The 21818-nt window shown below is 40.7% G+C and overlaps 2 protein-coding genes across 6 annotated transcripts in view; both read left to right on the forward strand.

Annotated features, from left to right (window-relative positions):
• The window catches only part of GNAS (GNAS complex locus), a 158630-nt gene extending 154760 nt beyond the window's left edge, over window positions 1-3870 (forward strand). For all 3 annotated transcript variants that reach the window (XM_080403956.1, XM_080403957.1, XM_080403958.1), the window contains exon 12: window positions 10-3870. In XM_080403956.1, coding sequence (XP_080260082.1) covers window positions 10-156 — 147 coding nt within the window. In that variant the 3' untranslated portion in view covers window positions 157-3870. The remainder of the gene's footprint in view (window positions 1-9) is intronic.
• Window positions 3871-11050: 7180 nt separating this feature from the next.
• On the forward strand, window positions 11051-20784 carry NELFCD (negative elongation factor complex member C/D). 3 transcript variants are annotated; one of them, XM_080403945.1, is made up of 15 exons: window positions 11201-11616; window positions 11935-12050; window positions 12243-12352; window positions 13376-13485; window positions 13805-13912; window positions 14473-14625; window positions 15363-15493; window positions 15931-16096; window positions 16754-16888; window positions 17408-17547; window positions 18071-18185; window positions 18520-18615; window positions 18840-18980; window positions 19334-19463; window positions 19860-20784. In XM_080403945.1, exons 1-15 carry the CDS (start codon window positions 11551-11553, stop codon window positions 19892-19894), a joined length of 1752 nt encoding a protein of 583 aa, XP_080260071.1. In that variant the 5' UTR covers window positions 11201-11550; the 3' UTR covers window positions 19895-20784. The 3 variants fall into 3 exon arrangements, with proteins under 3 accessions (XP_080260070.1, XP_080260071.1, XP_080260072.1); XM_080403946.1 differs by having other exon boundaries at window positions 11216-11616; window positions 11930-12050; XM_080403944.1 differs by lacking the exon at window positions 19860-20784 and having other exon boundaries at window positions 11051-11616; window positions 19334-19834.
• Window positions 20785-21818: the final 1034 nt, after the last annotated feature.

Below are 21818 nucleotides of genomic sequence, written 5' to 3' on the forward strand. Positions count from 1 at the left end.
CTTTAACAGAGAATCAGCACAGCAAGTGGAGATGGAAGGCACTACTGCTATCCTCACTTCACGTGTGCAGTGGATACAGAGAACATCCGGAGGGTTTTCAATGACTGTCGGGACATTATTCAGCGCATGCACCTTCGCCAATACGAGTTGTTGTGATGGAGAGCACTTTTTTCTGTGTTTTGGACTCCTTATTAAAAAAAGAAAAAAACCCACCCTCGCCCACATAGGGTGGAAGAGAACTGTTTGAATCTCCCATTGATTTGCACCCCTCAACTTTTTCTCCTTGCTGGACAATAGCAGCACTTCTAAGCTTGCTTCTGTACCCCTCGGACAGTTTGAGATGGCCCCTAACACTTAAAAGGCCATTCCCATGAGGATTCCCTAACACTGTTATTAACAAAAAAGAAAAAAAAAAAAAGAAATAAAACCTAATTAATTAAAAGCCCTGAATGTGGAGCACCTGAAAGAATTGGGGATAAAAAAAAATTAAAACTTAAAACAAAAATTGGGGAGAGAAAACTTTAGGTAATTTAGCACTGTTGTGGGCATAATCATATAACCCGTGATCTCCACTTTGTATCATTCACTGCATCAGACTAAAGAAGGTGCCAAGTCACAGACCAAGTTTGAAGACAGACACTTGAGTTTGGTTCTCTGACTGTAATGTGGCTTTGAACGGAAATACTGACAATTCTACAACAGACCTAGACAGTGCAAAAACCAACTGCTACCTTTCAGAAGGGTATTTTTAAAACCAGTCTTGGTGGTCTAAAGACAACCATGGACATTTATGAATTGAACTGCGTATGGCCTGTGATTGCAGAAAGAGTTAACCACACACTGTTTTCAGTTTGTCCACTGATGATCCCGTCTGCTATAAAAATCATTATCTGGACTGTAGTCCTCACAGTCTTTCCCTTCTTTTTCCTCCCTCCCCTCATTTTTTATTTTACTGCTGGATTATTATTCTTGTACAGACTGTAAAATGTATTATTTTGTACAACTTTATTGAAAATAACTTGTAGAAGATCTTTGTGCCTTGATTATGGCTGTACCTGTACAATGAGCTAAGATGTAAGTATGTTTGATTGCGCTGTACAGCTTTGTCAACCCTATCTGCAGCATTAGCTCAAGGTAGGGAAAATTTATCTGTAGTTTAGTTTTTCTGGTTTATAAAAGAAGGAAAAATACTGTTTAGTAAAAAAAAAAAAAAGAAAAAAAAGAAAAAAAAAAGAAAAAAGTACAAATTGTGCAAACTTAACCACTTTAAAAGTGAGGTCTTCAACAAGTGACCAGATGTTGCAGCATCATGCTTTTTAATTTTTAGCTTTAATTCATTTAAATCTCTATCCAAATGCAAAACATGGCTTGTTTCTACATAAACCAAATTTTGCTACAAATTATAAATGTTAGTCTTTGGTCATTCATAGTCCTTTTTGCTAAAGACAAAACCAGAACAATAACAGACGCATAGGGCATCATGCAGGTCTGGTGACCATCTCGAGACTGGGCCAAATACCCCACCAACCTCCACTGACGCTGCGTGGGCATACGACTACCAGAGTGACAAGGTGTGCACTGCCCTTGGATTTGGCCACTGAATTCCAGTTTCAAATGACATTTTTATTTCTCTTTTAATAAAGAGATACTTTAGAACCTTTTTGTTTTATATTAACTATATAAGTAGCTTAAAGTGAAGATGTGTGGATTTTTCTTAAACTTGAATAATTTATGCAAATTATATGCTTAGAACAACATGTGGTACAGTAAAAAGAAAAAAGAGCAAAAATCACTGTAGCAATAAGAGAGCATGTAATTTTAGTAACTACTACACTGCTTTATATTTTATACCTAGGTGTTTTATGTCTCTGTGAGTGTGTTACTTTTTCATGTGTCTAAACCTACATGTACAATTTGTACAGAGTCAGAAATTACAGCTGTAATAACACATCTAGAACAGTGTTAGCCTATATTACTCAAACACCCTGTTCCCCCTTCATTTACACCCCTAAACCGATCTGGATCTTACTGCAGTGACTTCAAAAAGAAAACAAAACAAAAACCAAACACCAAAATACTTGCCTCTTTGCCTTTCACACTAGCTTCCCTCCACCCAAGAGACTGTATTGACTTTCTTTTTTGGGAAGAGGTCCAGTTTAAGTTAAAATTAGGGTGTGGTCAGTGATGTCTGTGCAGCTAGATTTGCTTCAGGTATCAGATGCCTTTTTAATACTAAGAACTGCAACTGTTCTGAATTGTGAGTTTTCATTGCTTTTGTGGCTAAAGTTTTAAATGAAAATTAATCACCTAGTCCATTTTCACATAAAGAGTGGGGATGTGACTGAGTTACTGTCCCATCTCTCTTAATTCAGAATTACTAGTCATCTGCCACAAGACACTAAATCATCTAAAAACTTTAGCTGTGGTTGCTACTCATCTTTTTAAAATGATCTTTCCTGTTCACAGGTTTAGAAAGTTGCCACCTGAACTTGGTAGAGCTGTAGAAGACTGAAAGTAGCCCCCTGCAATTTCAGAATGTATCCAGTGCCTGTAGGATAAGGGCTGGTGTTTCCACTAGATAAAAATGGGATACACATAGTGGAAAGGAAATTCAGTGTGAGCCTTAATTTTAGTTACAGGAGCCAAAATCTTTAATGTAGTGCCAACCCCTTATCTTTTTAAGCCTAGGAGGAGTTGGTGTAAACACCAAATTTACAAATGGGGAAAACCTGTATATGTGAGGAATGTAATCTCTCATCTGAGAGAAACAAAGCACCTCCATTAAGAGGAGGAAAATAAAAAGCTTCTTCCTCTAATAATGAGAATGATACATAATAACAATGAGCTATACAAGACGGCAGCAGTCTAAGAAACCTAAAGCTTTATATGAACAGAAACGTTTAGGAGATGCTTTTTTTAAAAAAAAAAAAAAAAAAAGGTGAGGAAAAAGGCAATTGTTTTGAATATGGTTGAGTTGCACAAGTATGGAGTGTGTGTGTGTCTTAATGTCTCAGTATTGCCTTTGTTAGTCTCTTTATTAGTCCATGCAGTTTGGTGGCCTGGTAAAATGCAAGTCTTATTTTTAACAGCTTTCTTTTTTTTTTTTTTTTTTTTTTTAATACAAAACCATAAAGCTTTAATGCTTGCTATTTAATAAGTAACTGTGTTTTCTTCTGTCTCTAATTTAGTGGCCATAATTTGCAGTTAATTGAACCATTCCAACCTAATGCTTACCCATATTTCCTAGTTTTGTTTTATTTATTTATTTGAACTTCTTGTTTTCATGATCGAGGACGTTCACTTCTGTCTCATTCAATCTGTTTGGAAATTTCTGACCTTACAGCCAAAACTTAACTCATTCTACTCAGTATTCATCGTGATGCTGAAGTGTAAGATACTTGCAAATGTAAACACTACCACTTTTATTAATAAAAGCAAATACAGTGTTTTAGGGCACATTTGCATCACTGTAGTTGAGGTTGTGTCAGTATTTCCATTGTAAACTCATAGCGGGTCTATATCTTGGCACTAAATTGCCCTAAACTAAATCTTTGCCATACAAGGCTTCTGCTCAAGCATGATTTGGTGGGTTGGTTTTTAAACAGTTTCCAACACAAACTCTTGTTTCTGTTTTAAGTTCTACAACTGTTTTGTTGGATGGGGGTTGGTTGAAAAAAAAAAAGCAAACAAACAACAAAAACGACAAACAAACCTGGTTCAAGATTGTTTTTGGCACTTCTGTAACTCAGAAATGGTTTTGATTTTAAAACATAACCTTTGGCAAGCCAGTAACCTACAATATGGTCTGATCACTTTGGGTATTTTGTAAAAATAATAATAAATTGTAGAGATGTTGTGGTTTCAAAATCAGCCACTGTGCATTTGCAGTAACTTATTTCAACCCAAGAACTTTTAGTAATTTGTACATCAGTACACGTACTCGGCAGCCAGTGTGACGCAGTAGAATAGTGATAAATCCTGAAGGGTTGTTTGGGTTTTTTTTTTATAAGGTGGAGAGGTAAATCCACTACAAACTAAAAAAAGATTCAGCTGCCTCTGAAAGCATCAAAACCTGCTCTCAGAGGCTGAAACTGGAGCTCTGTAAGTTGCTGGGAGCAGACTTTGATGCAAAAACAGATGAAGGCATGCTGGATCAGTTGTCATGGACAGGAGCCCTGGGGGCTTATCTTCATTTATCTAAAACCTATTTTGAATCATGGCATTGAGGACAGGTTTTAAGTTAAGAGTGTGTCGTTAACTCCAGAGGAACTGAAGCTCATTCTGTTCTGGTGTGTTGCACATAATTGATACCTGCAGGATAATTTTCTTTTGGTAGTAAATCTATGCACAGAAATGCTAATGTTCCATCACTTCAGCATCTGAGCACCTTGTAATTAGTCATGATGCAGTATTCCTGTAAATGATGTAGGATGTTTTGTATTGTATCCTATTTCCAATGTCAAAATTTATGTACCAGGAAAAACAAAAAATACAAACATGATTACACAGGAAATTGACCACAGGTCGGGAGCTAGACCCCGTGACAGCTGAGTACCAGCCCAGTGCCTTAGTGATGATACTGTTGGTGATTGGTGCTATACAAATGTCTAAGACAGATAAAGTCATTGTAAGTTCTAAATTTATGTCATCTGTTCTGGAAGAGAGTAAGTTCTCTTCTCTCCCCAACTGTATCTAATATGCTAGTGTATTTCTAACCATGCTGGCACTCAAAAGACTTCTTCCATGGAAGCAGATGGTAAAATTCCTAACAATTGTAAGAAGCAGGGTCAGGGCCAAGGATTACCACCAGTGGAAATCTCACACAGGAACAAATCCTCATCCCTAAAATATGTGTTGAGTTTGTATAATAGTAACAATATTTACAAGCAAACATCTTTTTGCAGTCCAAAACCAAAACTGTACCCTTCTTCCTCAGCTTGATACTTCTGAAAATTTATCCGTCGGGGAAAAAGTTGTTCTGTTTTACGACAAACTTTGAAGTGTCTTGGTAAATAAAGTAGGCTGCAAAGGGGCTTTCTGAACCTCTGCTGCTGGAAGCCGTTGGGCTGAAAAATCTCTCTGGTGACTGACAAGATAGAAATTGCAAGAGTGAACCTATTTTAATCCTGGTCATGACCAGTTAGCTTAGATACTGTGAGTGGATGTGTTTCAGGTAGTAGGTAGGTAGACTGCTTTAGAGTATTTTACTGTATTGCAGAGATGGCTAAAATTCCAGCTGTGAGTACTGGCTTCATAATTGTTTTCAACCCTGATTCTCAATTTATTAAAAAGTTAAAGCTGCTTTTTACCCTGTCTACTTTTAATGTACTGAGCTGAGCAAAATGGGTGCAGTTTGAAGCACAAGTTTACTCAGACAAGCAGCCTGGGAGGAGGTGGGGAGACAAGCTAATCTCTCACTGCATTAAACATAAAAATAATAAAGGGGGGAGGCAGGGGGTTTCTAACTTCTGGGTCCTGCAGAAAGCCTCGTTCTTTGGAAAAGACAGGGAGTTCTCTAGGTTAACAACAGCAAGCGCTCGCTGACACCTCTGCAACGAGGGGTAACTGACCAAATACGTAACAGATAATTTTCTTTTTAACAACAACAGAAATACTCAAAAAACTCCACCACCAAACCAGAACTTGCAGGTTTTCCTTTTTTTCTTCACCACCACCACACCCCCCTCCCCCCAGGAAGTCTGTCTCAAAGATCCTTATTTTAATGACAGTACAAAATACAGCCTTTAAACGTCCCAAATACAGGGAGAATGATACATTTTTGAGGGAAAAGATGCTGATGTTAGGGGGTTTTATGTAACATAACATGCTTTCTAAGGCTAGGGTACTAGCAGATAAACGTAAGTAAATTCAAAATTAAAATGTGAATGTATTTCTTCACTTTAATTTACCCAAGTGTTTCATTAAATGAGTTGGCTAATACTTTTTTTTTTTCTCTTTTCTTAATATGCAACTACTCAAGTTTGGAGAAAGAACAAGCTCTCCCAGTTCTGTTATGCAAACTGATGGGTTTAGGCTGTGAATTTTATGTGAATTAATAGTGAAGTATAATGTTTCTATTTGTAGTTTTCTGGTATTTGGTATGACTTTGGAATTGTATCGTTCTTGCAGCTAACACGCTGGAGTGCCAGCAGAGATGAGGCAGAGAAAGGAGCTGCTGTATACAGCTTACGAATGACCACATCAGGCTTGTGACTGTAAGGCTGCTTGGAAAAGGGGCCCCTTCTGGTTTCTGTTCCTACATCATCAGTTTTCTGTTGGCCGAATCAGAAGAGCTTCCGTAACGACAAATGAAGGGGTTGGGTGATAGAACCAAACGCGTGTCTGTGTGTAAGTCCTCCAAGTATTCACACAAGGTACTTCAAACCTGTTCCAAGCTAGAGCTGTAGGAGACAGCATGGCTTTCCTGAAGTGTGTGTGTGTGATGACTCATATGCATCAGTATTTTTAATCTCCATTCTATTCTTTGGTCAAAGGCACAACATCCAAAATGAAGTAAGATTTCATGAAGGTTTTGGTGCTGACTTTGAGTTCTGTTTCCCACAGGGCAAAACTGCTGGGCTACAAAGGTTCATCTGTGTAAGACAGTCTGGAAGCCCAGTGCTGCCACAAGCAAGGGCTCTTGTTAACCTATTTGTAATTCAAAACGGGGCAGCTTACAACCAATTGTTCTGTCCAACATCACAGTCCAAAAACTGCTGCCTTTGGATGCAGCTACTTGGTCCTGTCCTCATACACACACACACCCCCACCCCACTGCTCTTGCAATGTATATGGTTGAAAAGAGAGAATGGAGCAGCTATGAAAGGAAGTTTTGACACCACCTCGCTGAAAGTTCCAAGGAACTAGGGAAAGCTAGGTAAGCAAGACTCCTAAATTCATCACCTTGGGCACTGAAAAATATATTTATGGGGGAAATTCTTCATTCCCCAGGTAAGTGACCCAGTTTGGGATCTTTATACAAATTTTCAAGGGCAGAGAATATATTTATCTAAAAGGGCAGGACGCCTTCAGCTAAGGAACTGCAAAAAATGCACTTACTACATGCATTACAGAACTGGGAGATACTTCAGTGAAGTTTAAGTTTAATGATCAGTATGCAAATCAACTGGAATTGGCTTTGAAGCAAGAAAATATTGCCACTATAGGCTCATCTTGTAAAGAACTAGGGGCATTGTGAGTCTGTGCTTTTAAGCAATCCACAGTGTATGAATACAGATCCAACTTTTAAGTTGATGTTTGAAGGAGGCTAGAATGACATTATGTTGGCAACCTAAAAACCACCTTGTTTTCTCCCAGAATACTTCTCCGTTACTTAGCAAAGTGTTGTGGTGGTCAATGTCGGGAATAACACTGTTACCAGTAACTGAATCTCGAGGTAGAAACAAAAATGCTTAATCTTGAGGTTCTGCTTGAGCAGGAAAAAATCTTTAGCCAAAACTCATTAGCTTAACTTGATGCTGCTTTAATTTCCTACTCAATTTGAAAGCTATTACTTTATCTCTAGTTGAATGTACTGGCTGATTTGTAAAGGGCTAACGATTACAAAATACAAATTCATGCTAAAACAATTTGTAGAGGGCAAGCAGCAGAGGTAATTAGCATACAAAGAATGCCAGGGTGGATAATTTTACATGAATAAAAGGCAAACAGTTTTGCTGGAAGTCGGCTCTTCTGTTTGGGATTTTTCTTTCTTTCTAGGAAGGAACCAAATGAAGTTCGATGATTTAATTAGCTGTATTATATTCAGCCCTTCTTTAGGTAGGAAATCTTGAAGCATAGTTCTTAAGTAATTTGCTCAAAAATCAAGCAACAAATTTTGGTGGTTGGGTGGAATTGAAACTTGAGCATTTGATGCTTGGTCTATTGTTTACTCCCTTAGAGGAGCCATTCTCAAGCGTCATGAAACCTTCATGTCTGTTTAAAAAAAAAAAAAAAGAGGCTAGTTTTCCACATTTCTCTAGATCTGGCTCTTCTTCACACACCTACTTTCCAGGATGCCTTTACTGCTGCTTCAAAGCATTCAGCAGAGACTCCGAGGCTGGCCTTCACAGTATACTTATTTGGCTCAAAATTTAATCTTTAATATGCTCACTGCTTCAGCGAAATCTCATTAGATGGGAATTGCGACTCGTTATTTTACATACAAAAGGTCATCAAATAGCCATTTAGGGGAAAATTCCTTGCACTCATTTGCTGGATAATAAAATCTTCAGGGAAATTCTGGTAAATCTAAGTGCTTTTATTTATGAACATTTCACCAAAACTTTGTAAACCCCAAATCCCTATGGGAGAACACAGTTACACCCAAGAAGACAACCAACATTGTTTCCATTCAAAGCTGTAAAAGTTTAGTTTGCAAAATAAGTTTCTGGTATATTTAGTGTTTCATCACAGTGTAAATGATATCTTGAAACTGTTGGTTCTGATCTGACTTTGCCTGTGGATTGTTGAAGTAGGGAAAGCTTTGATATTGCAATTTGTCTGCAAAGGGCTATGCAGCAAATGTCTGGTTCTGTTACAGGTCCCTGGTTTTCTCCTCAAGGAAAGTTGAAAGTAAGTTCATTCTTTATATATTAAAAAAAATACATATTCTGTTACTGCAATCAAAATAAAGAGATACAAATATAGAAAGACAAAAGAACTTCCAGTTTTAAGATTCAGACACTGAAATTACTAGTATCATCAATGTCAAATACCACTATGTCTCTCACTGGCAGCTGGTGCTGTGAACTGTTCCCTTTTCCTACTCAACTAAGCAGTAAGTTTCATAGCATAATTACCATTGAAATCCTGCAAGTCCAACTGTTGTCACTAGACAAAACTTTTACCTGCTCTGAAAATGCCTTATTGAAGCTAAGATGTACTGTTGTAGGCCACAGGCTCCAGGCACAACGAAATTCTCCATACTGCACATCCAAATATCCTGCCTAGGAGATGCACAGCAAATTTGAGTCATGGGAAGGAAGCCTCTCCTACCTATATAAAGATATCTGTCATAAAAAAGCATATTTATTTGAGCCTTCTGTAAAGAATTAGGATCTTCTCTTAAGCCTCACAAAGTCTCAGCTTTGTGTTTTCCCATCCAGTTTCACTGAGTTACGTTCTGGACTCACTTCTCCACTTCCAAATTTTCTAAGCCTTGTTAGGGTTATACAATTGTTACTTTGAAATCACCTTCAGAGAACTTGTCCTACATCTTGTAATGCTGTACATCATTTCAAGCCAAAAAAAAATAATTGCTGATGAAGCCCAGGAGGTGTATAGATTTTTCTTCTTCAACCTTCAGAAAATACTTTTTCTATCTTGATTTGGGATAGATTCAATTCAGGTCCAATATTTTCTTAGGAGTTTTGACTGGTTAATCACACTGTCTGTTCTGAGTATGCTATTATTTTCTGATGTCTGAGATGGAAATTGCCCACTAACTAAATGGAGGTAAGCCAAAAACTTTTTCTCAAGGATATTCCCTTGGCCTCCAGCCCCAGCCTGTCACTTCACTCCAAGTTCTTTCCTCATAAAAAATGGCCAATGCTTCCATAAGCATTGAAATGTTACCTCGCTGTCTTCCTGACTGCAGGCAATCGCCTAGCACAGGTAGGGAATGTGTCCATTGTGCCTCTACTTCAATCCATGCCTTTGATTCTGAAAAAGTGTCTTTCCTTTCTGTTGGCAGAGCAAGAAGAACGTTATCCTGGGCTCACAAAACCATTGATGTATGTTTCAGAAAGGGTTGCTTCACCACTGTAGGGCAGCATATGACAGCGCAGCTCCTACTGCCCTGCAGTTGAGGTAGTGCTGTGTATTTTCTATAATGAGATTTTAAGTTAAGCAAGCCCTTTAACTAAGTACAGTGACTGTGCTTGAACAAGAACCATGTCTCTTGAAGATCCTATGACAACTTTTTTCTGAACATGGTTTTTTGGCCTTTCCTACCAACCGATTTCATGGACTGCATGGAACACTATGTAATCGCTTTTTACTATTTTTCAGTTAGGAACTGAAGGAGAATAAAGGATCTTTAAATAATTAATCAGCAATGCCCTTGGCTGCCCTCCAAATCCCAGAACACACCCTCCCCATCCCCTTTCTCACAGTTAAACTCTTACACAACTGAAGAACAGGAGTCGGTCTGAGGAGAGACAAAGGGACTCTGTGTCTTTCGCATGGCCTCCATTTCAACAATGCCAGTCTCCTCGCCCAAGGTCACATTGTAGGATCAGTTTTCATTTAAGCCCTACTCCGCTTCGTTTGCCTGTAACGTTCTAGTCCCTCCCTTTGCTGGGGGCCCTCTGGACCTGTTGCCTTGGGCCTGCACCCCAGCTCTGCCAGCCCCCTTTGGGACCACCTGTCTCAGCATCCCCAAGGAGGGCGATACCAGGGTCCTGAGGTCAGCACAGCCACCACTCTGGGGAACCCGCTCCATGTGCAGGGGACCAAATCCTGCGCAGCATCCTGCCCTGCATGCTCACAGACGGCCCAAGGGCCCTGGGAATGGGAAGGGGGAACCCCTCTGCCGCTGCCAAGGGAGCCGCTTATGGCAATGCCAGCAGTGGCATCTGGAGGGACTACAGTGGGTTTAGTGAGAATTTTGTAGATCAAAGACTTCAGGATTTTGTCTTAGGCTAAAAGTAACCCATGGAAAAATTTGTTTGCGATAAGAAAATGTTATTTAATGTTATTCTCTGGCAAGTTTTGGGTACGCAGTTACACCAGTGCTGACCCTAACATTTCCCCCCTCACATCTGGCCCTCAAATCTACCATTTCCATTCCACCAAAGGTACCTTTCCCATTCTTTACCTTTTTTTCCCCTCCTACTTGTTAGTTTTTGAGTTCTACCATCCTCGCCATCAGCTCGCAGACGCCGTTAGCCCCCCTCACGGCCCGGACGCGGGAGCATCTCCCGCCGGGTTTCCCCCCTCCTCGGCCCCGCCGCGCTGGGGGCCGGGGGTGCGGGGCAGGGAACTTTGCTGTCACCGTTCCCTGGGCTGCTTCTCCCCGCCGTCTTTCGTTGTGTCCCCTCTGACGGCCACCTGCCGTGGCGCCCCGGCAGTGCCTAACGGGGCAGGGCTGCTCGGGCGGGGCCCCGGCACGCCGCCTCCCGGCACCGCCACCGGGCCGTGTTTAGCGTTTCCGTGGTTTATTTTACCCGCCCCTGCCGGGCGGTCTCAGCCGTAACTCCCCGACACCCGCCGCCGCCAGCTCCGGCCAGAAGCGGCGCTGAGGCGTGAGGCAGCGGCCGCCCCGGTGGCACAGGCCGCGCTGCCACCGCCTGCCGTTAGCTCGCCGGGGGCGGGGGACACCCGGGGGGACACCCGCCGCCCCGAGGCGGCACAACGTGCCGGGTGCCAAGCCACGGCCTCCCCTCGCTCCCAGCGCCGCCGCCGCGGGCCCTCGCCCGGCCCGGCCCCGCCCCGCCGCTCCGCCCTCCCGCCGCCCGCCATTACGCGCCGCTCCGCCCCGGGGGCGATCGCGGCCTGGTCCCGGCCGCCGCCGCGGCTCCTTCGGCGCGGGGCGGGGCGGGGGCAGCCATGGAGGACGCGGATTACTTCGAAGGCAGCGCGGCCGAGTGGGGCAGCGAGGCGGACGGGGGGACGGTGAGCGCGGGGCTGCCCGGTGCGCGGAGGGAGCCGGCGGCTCGGCGCGGGCCTGTGGGGCGGAGGGGCCCCGGGGGTGCCGCTTGGGTGCGCGGAGGGGCTCCCGGGCCCTCCCGTTCCGCGGGCGGGGGGCGCCGCGCCCGGGGCTGAGGCGGGAAGCAGCGGGCGGGCCCGGGTTGGCGCCTGGTCCCTGAGGCGCCGCGCGTGCCGGGCAGCGGCGGGCCCGGGGCGAGCTGGGGCCTGCGGGCAAACCCGGCCCAAGTGCGGGGGCGCGGGCGGAGCCGGGCCGGGCGCTGACTCGACTGTGCTTAAGAATAGCAAGACGATGAGGATGGGGAGGGAGAAGACGATGCCGAAGTCCAGCAGGAATGCCTGAAGAAATTTTCAACCCCTGACTATATAATGGAGCCCTCAATATTTAACACGTTAAAGAGGTGAGTGTGGGTGTGGCCTTACGTGTGTGTTGTGCATCTTACCTGTGTGACTGGTGCAGTGTTGTCACATCGCGCGGAAGCATGTCTGGAAACGCGTAAAAGTCATTATTCTTTTCCTTCTGTTTAGAGTTCAGTTGGTTGGTTTATTTTTAATATGGCTTTCAAATAGTTCTTTTGTCATCCTTCCATCAGGTATTTCCAAGCAGGAGGTTCTCCAGAGAATGTTATCCAGCTCCTCTCTGAAAACTACACTGCAGTGGCACAGACTGTAAATTTGCTGGCAGAGTGGCTCATTCAAACAGGTACAATAAGCGATACGGTGTAGTTTGCATCTGTGGCCTTTGTTTTGTCAGAAATGTCTTAATTGGTGGCAAATTTGATCATACTCGGGAAGCGGATCATTATAAAATTGTCATCATGTATGTGACTAAACTTTTTATAATATGTTTATTCCACTCGTAGAATAAGTGAAGTGGTCTTGATGAATGCTTTGAAATGCTCACAAACTATCGTAAAGGGTAATCTAGTTGAAGCAACTACATAAATTTTAGTTTCTTTTTGTTTTCATGCACAAGGGCAAGGGTACTGTTCGTGACACCTGATGTTGATGGTGTTAGCAGTGTTTGATATTTTGTACTAGTTATTGTATAATAAATATTGAAAAAATAAGTAACTAGTTATTGTTCCCTTTCAGTGGATCAGTGGTTAGACAGAAGGTTCTTATACAGATGCCTGTATTCTCTGAAACAAGAATTCCATGTTCCCAGTCTGCTTATGAATTCTTAAGCAGCCTTTTGCAAGATGTATTTAGCATTTCTTGTGGTGCCTTTGTCCCTTAGCCAGTATAACCTTTTGTTTACAAATTATCGGTTGCTACCCTCAGATCTCAGAAATGTAGAACTACTTTGTGTGCTGTTTTGTAGTACACTATCAAAGCTACTGATAGCCAATACATTAAAAGGATGGACTATAGCCCGTAGTAAGGCGGGTTTGTGGACCAGCCTTAGTAATCCCTTTCGTGTTCTAGGTATGTGCATTTTGGTATCGTGCCCAGTAATAGTCTTGTGAGATGACTGATGAGGAGGGCAAGAGAAAAGGACTAGTGTGACCTGCTTGGGATCCTAAACGGTCTGCGTTTAGGAAAAAAGATTGAGAATCTGTAAATCTGTAGCAGTATGGCTTGATAGTAGAACTGGTGGCTCTCCTCTCATATTCTCTCTGTTGATACATTCCTGAGTAGTTTCTGTTCTCATTGAAAAATTTAAGATGTTGCTGCCATGTTTGATTGGATTGCATCTGCCAAATTTTTTATTCCTTCTATACAGGTGTTGAGCCAATGCAAGTTCAGGAGACTGTAGAAAACCATTTAAAGAGCTTACTTATCAAGCATTTTGACCCTCGGAAAGCAGATTCCATCTTTACAGAGGAAGGAGAGGTGTGCGTGGAATCCGTGTTGCTATCTCCACATGAGTGGATCCTACATAGACTCCTTCATCTGATGAAGTAGTAGATGGTGGGGGAAGGGAAACTGCATCTTCAAAGCTCTTTGGTTAAGAAACAGCTGGTTTTAGAAAATCAACTGTATCTCACTGGAGTCCTCAGAGGCTTAGAGAACTTAGAAAATGAATGCATCCTCCTATGTAATAAAGTTCTGTATAATCCTTGCAGGACTCCTGAGAGGTAAAATGCTGACTCTTAATGATCTTGACAACTAGTTATTCTTACATTTCTCTCTGTTGCACTAATCTTTTTAGACTCCAGCCTGGCTTGAGCAGATGATAGCACATACTACATGGAGAGATCTCTTTTACAAGTTGGCAGAAGCCCATCCCGACTGTTTAATGCTTAATTTTACTGTGAAGGTAGTATACTCAAATCTGACAGATTAGAATATCCATTAAAATAGCTAATTTTTCTGGCATCGGATATTGGCTATGATCTTGCCTGTACCTTTTACGTATTCTTACTTGTACTACTTATTCAAATGTCAAATCAGTACAAGTACATGTTGCTGGGAGGAATTGTGTTACAAGTTACACGTAGTAAGTGTAGTTTCAGAGTCTGAAGTACTGATTTTTGAATTCTTTGTTTTGTTTTGTTTTGCTGTTTGTTTGGGTTTTTTCTCTCCTTTGATCTGTATTTGAAAATTCTGGATTTCTGGTGCAGTGGAACATTTCAGTCAGATTCTGCAACAGGGAAGGAATGTTATATCTTGCTGTGCTCTGAAATACCTTTATGGTTTACTTTCTTTTTGCTAAGTCCTAATTGTTTTCCATTTCTGTAGTCTGAAAGGTGAATGTGAATTCCAGTAATTGTATGCAGAGGCAAATCTTACATTCTGTGTGTACTTCTAAACTTGTTAGGGTATCTGAAATATAAATGTAAATAATACAAGTTTTCTGTGATGTTTTTGTTTTTATAGCTTATATCTGATGCTGGATATCAAGGGGAAATAACCAGTGTTTCAACAGCATGTCAGCAGCTAGAAGTATTTTCCAGAGTCCTGCGTACATCTCTGGCAACAATCTTAGATGGAGGTGAAGAAAACCTTGAAAAAAACCTCCCTGAGTTTGCTGTAAGTTTTTTTTTGTTTTTTTTTCTTGGCGTTCATTTGGGGTTTTTTTTTCTATGGAAAGAAAACAGTATTTTTCTTTCTGGTTAGGATATACAGGTCACTGTAAGAATGTAAAGAATCTTGACATGTTATAAAATCTTATGAACAGAAGGTACATCTGAGTTAAAAAAATAGAAGTTTATGGGTTTTGATCATTCTGTGACCCAGAATTTCTTGGGTTCTTACATTTATTAAATGGATTGTAAAAAGGTGAAGGTAGAACTGTTATCTCTCACATTTAATGCAGGATCAGTCTACTCAATCCCCTAGCAAATGAAAATAATTCCTTTATTATCTGCATCAGTGTGAAAGCTGCCATCTGAATCAACCCCACATATGTTCTGTGTTGTGAAATAGCATGAGTTTCAGATGGATTTGTACTTCTGCTTTTTTAAATATTGCTGAGAAAGTACTGAATATAAGTAGGATGAATTTCCCCTCAGTTTTGGCATTGATGAATCAAAGTTCTCAGTGTAGCCATTTCTTCTTGCATGGTATCAATGCATAGTGATACTATGCTTTTCTGTGCTTTTTTCTTTGCTGTTGGGTTTTTGGTTTTCTTGTCCAGTTGTTGTGGGTCTTTTTCCTTTGATTAATAGATTGCAATGAAATCTTTTGCCATCACAGCAATGTAATCACAGAAGCATACTTGCATGTTTCTTGTTGACTGGTAAGATTTTTGATGTATGCTTTCACAGAAGATGGTGTGCCATGGAGAGCACACATATCTTTTTGCTCAATCTATGATGTCCATATTAGCTCAAGAAGAGCAAGGAGGGTCGGCTGTCAGGCGGATTGCTCAGGAGGTTCAGCGATATGCTCATGAGAAGTAAGTGGGAGTTACATTATTAGTGAAATGTAAGTCACCGAACTTGTAAACTGCTGTCTCTTGCTCCTTCTTGATTACCTTGCAAAAGGAGAATTCTTAGCTGCAACAGAGCAGTTCTAGTAGTAAGCTTTAATTCATAGAACGGAAAAGTTCAGTGTCCTGTATCAGTAGACCTGAAATCAGAGGAGCAAAGAACGAAAGTTTCTGTCTGTTTAAATTAAAAAAAAAAAAAAAAGAAAAAAAAAGTACTTTTAATCTGTGAACATGCTAGAAACAAAAAGGGGAAATGCAGGCCTGTTTCTATAATTACCCAGGATAAGGGGTTCTGCTCAAAGACATTACATTCAGTAGGGTGTGTCCTGTTGACTCAGTGAGGCTAGAACTAAAATGTCTGAATTAAGAAAATAAGTTGCTATGTATGTTTGCTCTTCACCTAGAGGCCATGATGCCAGTCAGATCACTTTAGCATTGGGTACTGCAGCCTCCTATCCTCGAGCATGTCAGGCTCTTGGTGCGATGTTGTCTAAAGGAGCTCTGAATCCAGCAGACATCACTGTCCTGTTCAAAATGTTTACAAGCATGGACCCACCTCCAGTAGAACTGGTTAGTAGTTATCTTTTTTAACCTCTGAAATTCACCTGTGTTACAACAGCACTCAGAAATATGAGATGGTCTTCTGCTAAGTGTTGTACCAACGCAAAACAGAAGTTAACACTCAGGCTTATCCCCGTGTAATTTTAGGTAATGTCTAAATGTGAAGCTACTACTTGTACTCTGTTTTGCATTAGCTTCTTGATCTTTTTTGTGTGGAGTTTTTTTTCCTAATCATTCCAAGTTGCCTTTTCCCATATAATTAAATTAAAGAACTCCTCAAAAGAAGGTAAAGATGGTAAGGAATTAATTAACTTTTAATGAAAAATATATGTATAAAACCCCCACAACCCAAACTAAGCCACCCAGTTTAGCAACTTGTTTATAAGGAGACCTAAATGGCGCATTTCACATTTCTCACTGTCTTGTTCTAATGTGGGTTCTGGTAACAAATGGTGACATTTAGATACTTTAGCAATATAGTCTGTAACTCTGTTTGTTTCCCCCACCATCACCTACTGTCAGCAGTTTAGGTGTCTTCATAAAGCTCTCACCTACTCTCAAGGGATTATCTCTCTTTCTGTGTGAGGTATATCAGATGCAGAAATGGTATTTTTAGTCACCTTTCATAATTCTCAGGCTCTAATGAACCATTCATTTTCTTCACAGATTAGAGTACCTGCCTTTCTGGACCTCTTTATGCAGTCACTGTTTAAACCAGGTGCTAAGATCAACCAGGACCACAAACATAAATACATTCACATACTGGCATATGCAGCGAGTGTAGTAGAGATGTGGAAAAAGGTAACGTTCAGTTCTGTGAATAACATTGTTTTTACCTACAGTGACCTGACTGCGCTCAAGAAAATGTATGGTTGTGAAGTTTCTCAGTTTTAAAATAATACATCCAGCTTGGTTACTTAGTTTAATATAAAACGTTTCTGACTTCAACTGAAATGACTAAAATTATAGTACTGTTTGATCACTAGTGTCTACAAAAGTCTGACTGCTCCGAGTGATTTTGCTCACCTCCCCCCAAAGGCTATCAGTAGCAGTTCTGTGCTACTAGACCTGTATGTGCCTTTTCAGAGGAAAAGGAGTTTGCTTTATTTAATTCCTTAAGGATCAGTTAGCCACTTCATAGAGTCAAACATCCTTGTACTTCATCCCAATGAGAATTAGTTCTGAAACTTGCATTTGAGTCTAGATTTTGAGAAACATGATGTAATCTTAGGCTTATCACAGGTTACAATTCCTTTCCTTAAATAGCCAAAGGCATTGGTATGTTGACAACTGTTGCATTGAAACTTTGCAATTTTTCAGAACAAGAGGGTCAGCATAAACAAGGATGAACTCAAGTCAACTTCAAAAGCTATTGAAACTGTTCACAATCTCTGTTGCAATGAGAACAAAGGAGCATCGGAGTTGGTTGCAGAACTGAGTACACTCTATCAGTGCATCAGGTGAGCAGAGAGACTGGTCCCAAGCTCCAGCTGTTGCAAGGAAAGTATTAGTTAGGAGATGCAATACTGCTAAAGGGAGGTACCTTTGCGGACCACTCTGTGAGAACATCTTTATTGCAGAATATGTGAAGGTGTGGTCTTGAAAGTAGTTTTCAAAATTCTCTATCTGACTCTTTGGAATCTCCCTCATGAGGACATAAGTTCTGGCTCTCACTGAGAACTTGTCTTGTGTCTCGGAATGTGCTTTTCTCTGCCACTGGAAAAAGATGACAGATCACTTTGTCTTCCTAATAAAGCTTTCCCAGCAATAGATGTGTCTTTTTTTTCTCCTCTTAAAAGTATGAAATAGCAGGACTGAATAAACTGGAACAAACTTGGAGTGTACATCAGTTTTGTTGCCTATCTTTTGTATTTTGTGCTGAGCAGGGGAGTGTCTTTGTAGAACAGTTTTTGTCCAGCTCTGCCGCCCCCCCCTCGCCCCCCGGCCAATGCTCCTGTGCTAAAGTGATCTCTTTTTCTGCAGGTTCCCGGTGGTGGCAATGGGTGTATTAAAGTGGGTTGATTGGACGGTGTCAGAACCACGGTATTTCCAGCTGCAGACAGATCACACTCCAGTTCATCTGGCATTATTGGATGAGGTAAAAGTGTACATATAAAACCTTGCTGGAAAGTAAGAACAGTTTTGATGCTCGTAACTGGAATTACATCCAGTTCACCGAGTAGCCTTCACTTTCAGTAAGTAGGTATACAGAGATCAATCTGTTGCTATCCAGAGTTAATTATTTGGTTTTGTCAGCTCAGCATTATTTACACTAGGGAAACGTAAGCATCCGAGAAAGCAATGGTGGAATACTTTTCTAAAAGACCATTACATCGGGCACTGTACATCACTGTAAACTTAGCTAATAAACACTGGTGCATTGGGTTTTAAATTGAAGTTCTGAGGCTCTAACTTTCCTGTATTCTTTGCAGATTAGTACATGCCATCAGCTGCTTCATCCCCAAGTTCTACAACTTCTCGTCAAGCTCTTTGAAACAGAACATTCGCAGCTTGATGTAATGGAGCAGGTGATTCTCAAAGGATTCAGTATTTGTGTTCCTTCGTGTTTGTGACACTTACTCAAGATAATAGCTTTTTTTCTGTCCCAGCAGTTTTAAGAGTTTAATTTAGGAACATGGTTGTGGTTAAAATGCACGTAGCAGATATTGAATCAGTAAGAATGAGCAATAAAAACTGCACACTTTTGAGAGGAAGTTCTAATCTGTTGGTTCTTCCCTCCCCATGCTGTCAGCTGGAATTGAAGAAGACTCTCTTGGATAGAATGGTGCACTTACTCAGTCGAGGTTATGTCCTACCTGTTGTCAGCTATATCCGCAAATGCCTGGAGAAGCTGGATACAGACATCTCTCTCATCAGATACTTTGTTACAGAGGTCAGCAGAAAAATTGTGTTTACTAACATACAGAATGAAACTTTAGTATCAGTTGTATGTGTTCGGATATTAAATCAGCTTGCCTCAGATTCAAAAATATTTCAAGATTGGATTCTGAGAAATGTATGTAATATCAGTATTTGCTAGGATGTGGCTTAGTCCTACTGACTCCTGACTTCTCAAAGTATTATGGTACTGGATGGTGGACCACAAGAATATATAATTAATTGTCTGGAAACAAGGGGTCTTAAGTGCAACTGCCTGTATGCTTTCAAGACTAGTATTGTAAATTAAAAATTACCCTTACGACCCCTCTAACTGGAAGAATAATCCATTTTTGTCTGCTGCTTCAGGTGCTAGATGTGATTGCTCCTCCATATACCTCAGACTTTGTACAGCTTTTTCTTCCTATCTTGGAGAATGAAAGTATTGCAGGTACTATTAAAACAGAAGGCGAACATGATCCTGTCACTGAATTTATAGGTAAGTCACAGCTATTCCTTGTGTACCTGCTTCTGTTGGTGTTTGTTACAACTTGAAAATAGTGTTTAGGAGGAGGATTGCTAAAAATAGGAATGCTTGCCAGATTTTTTTATAGATAACTTCCCTTTTAGGGGCCTGTGTTTAGCAATTTTCCTGTAATCAAGAATCTCTGTGTAGTAGTGAGGAACTTGGAGACAAATACTGCCTTTTGAGAACTAGCATTGTAGTAAGGAAAGGATAGGAAGGGAAATTGTCGTAATACACTCCTACCCTAAAACAAAAACATCTGTCCGGACCCTAAAATCCTAATTATATTTATATAATGCAGAAAGCCACATGCAAACAGATAAATCAGAATAATGTACTGAACACTTTCTTTCACTTTTTTCTTTTAAGCTCATTGCAAATCTAACTTTATTATGATGAACTAAACAGTGGAAAATATCAAGAATGCAGACCATATGATCACTACTTTGCCATGCTCTCCACCATTAAGGTTCCATGACTGGGCAACACAGCAGCAAAAAAAACCCAAAACCTCCAACAAAACCCCAAAAAATCCAAAACAAGGAAGAAGTGGCCAAAGGGCATTTGTTTGACTTGCATAGTGACCTTGAGCTTCATATCAGAGGACTGTTGATGTACGTTGGAAAATGGAATAATACTGAAGGGTTTTCTGCTGTTACACAAGTCAGTATAAATCTGAATATTCTGAAAGTGATAGCAGGAAAGAAACAGATTTATTTCAAAGAATGTTATTTTGGTTACTTGCAGAGTTTGTCACTGATCCTTTGTGTAATAAATAAAACCTGAAGAATACGGAAGGTAGTTCCTACTAAAAACACTTTGCAGTTCTTTGAAGACTAGATCTCATGCTCTAGGTTTTGATGTTGTGAGTTGTGAAAAAGGAGTTTGTGTGTTAGCTCTGTGCTGCAGAGAAGCCGCAATGCCTCTTTCTTACCTTTGCATTATACTAGAGTTCTAAATGTCCTACATATTTACTGCTATGAAGCAAACTTTGTGTAACACAAGTGGATTTGTAACGGTCAAAGTTAGTTTTATATTAACAGATTAATCCTGTGTGAGCGTGTTATCTGTCAGAATCTATTTTTTGTTAAATAGAAGCATCCGCTGTTACTGGTAAGTTTCATTACCATGTCAGAATTCTGCTCTCCAAAAATATGAATATGTGAATTATTTCATTATTGCTTGTTGTGCTCGGTTTTTATACTTCTCTGCTCTTTCCTGGTTGATGCCAAACAGTGGGGGGTACACCCAAGATTATAATTTACCTTTAAATAAAGGCTTTCTCTTTTCCAGAGGTTTCTTTCATTAAGACCACTCTTTCTTTCTGTTCATTGGGCTGGATTTCTCTTTGTGCAGGCAAATACTGTTTGTTTAAAAGTGAGGGGCAGAGACAAGCACATCTGTTTCTGAAGAACCTGCTTTCTAAAAGATGCTGATGTTTTAAGTCCTAACTGCCTGTAAATGTAAGAAGGGAATCACTTTGTTCTTCTCTGTTGCCAGTACTTCATGACTGGGAACTCTTAAGCTGCTATGGTAATTCTTGAGACAGTAGCCAACTGTATAGATTCTTTACTCCTTATGAAAAGGATTGCATTTTCCCTTTCTTCAGCTGGTCCCTCACATACATACTCCACAGTGACTGAGCTTACCACAGCACCACTTACTTATGGTGCTCTAATCAACCTAAAGCACAGCCTTTCTGAAAGGGGCAAAACTTGCTCCTGCAGCAGCTGTTCTGAACATCTTTGCATATCTTTAAATAGAAGATGTACTGTAATTCTAGCTGTTGCTGTTTAAAATGGTGTGAGACTTGTTTTTCATATTTTAAGTAGAACTGGTGTACAAGTTTGGCTCTCTGTAGTTCCTGGAACTGTAGCAGTGGAATTAACTGCAGAAACATTTTGCTCTATAGAGTTTTATTTTGAGACATAACCCTGCATCATGTTTTATTGATAATCAAGAGCATTGTTCCTGTCCCTATTGCAAATTTGCCAGCAATTTAAACAAGGTATACTTTTGCTTTCCTCTGTGTTCAAGCCTGGTATTGCTTCCTCTAACCACTTAACGTTCTTCTGCACTTACCCATGTAGATGGTTTTTAACTAGTTAAAAATTTCATGATGCTGTGATCGGTACAGTCATACTACCATGTTCTTGTCTCCCTGGAACTTCAGTTAGAGCGGGCACTGCATCTTGGCAGAATTAATCCTTATTGGTGCTACAGAGTCATTTTGCTGTGGTAAAGCAGAGCCAAGGAGGCAGATGGAATTCTGTCTTTTGCCTAGATTTAAATGTGTCTTCTGTGCTTAAGAGGTGAAGGGTGGGTGAG

Source organism: Falco punctatus, assembly GCF_963210335.1.
Source record: "Falco punctatus genome assembly, chromosome: 10".
In the NCBI taxonomy this organism is placed as follows: Eukaryota; Metazoa; Chordata; class Aves; order Falconiformes; family Falconidae; genus Falco; species Falco punctatus.

Bases quoted from the DNA above. Each gene is read 5' to 3' on its own strand.
- NELFCD (XM_080403944.1), top strand. From the start codon at position 11,551: ATGGAGGACGCGGATTACTTCGAAGGCAGCGCGGCCGAGTGGGGCAGC. The intron at 11,617-11,934 runs GTGAGCGCGGGG...GCTTAAGAATAG, and splicing joins GCGAGGCGGACGGGGGGACG to CAAGACGATGAGGATGGGGA. The intron at 13,486-13,804 runs GTGTGCGTGGAA...TAATCTTTTTAG, and splicing joins TCTTTACAGAGGAAGGAGAG to ACTCCAGCCTGGCTTGAGCA.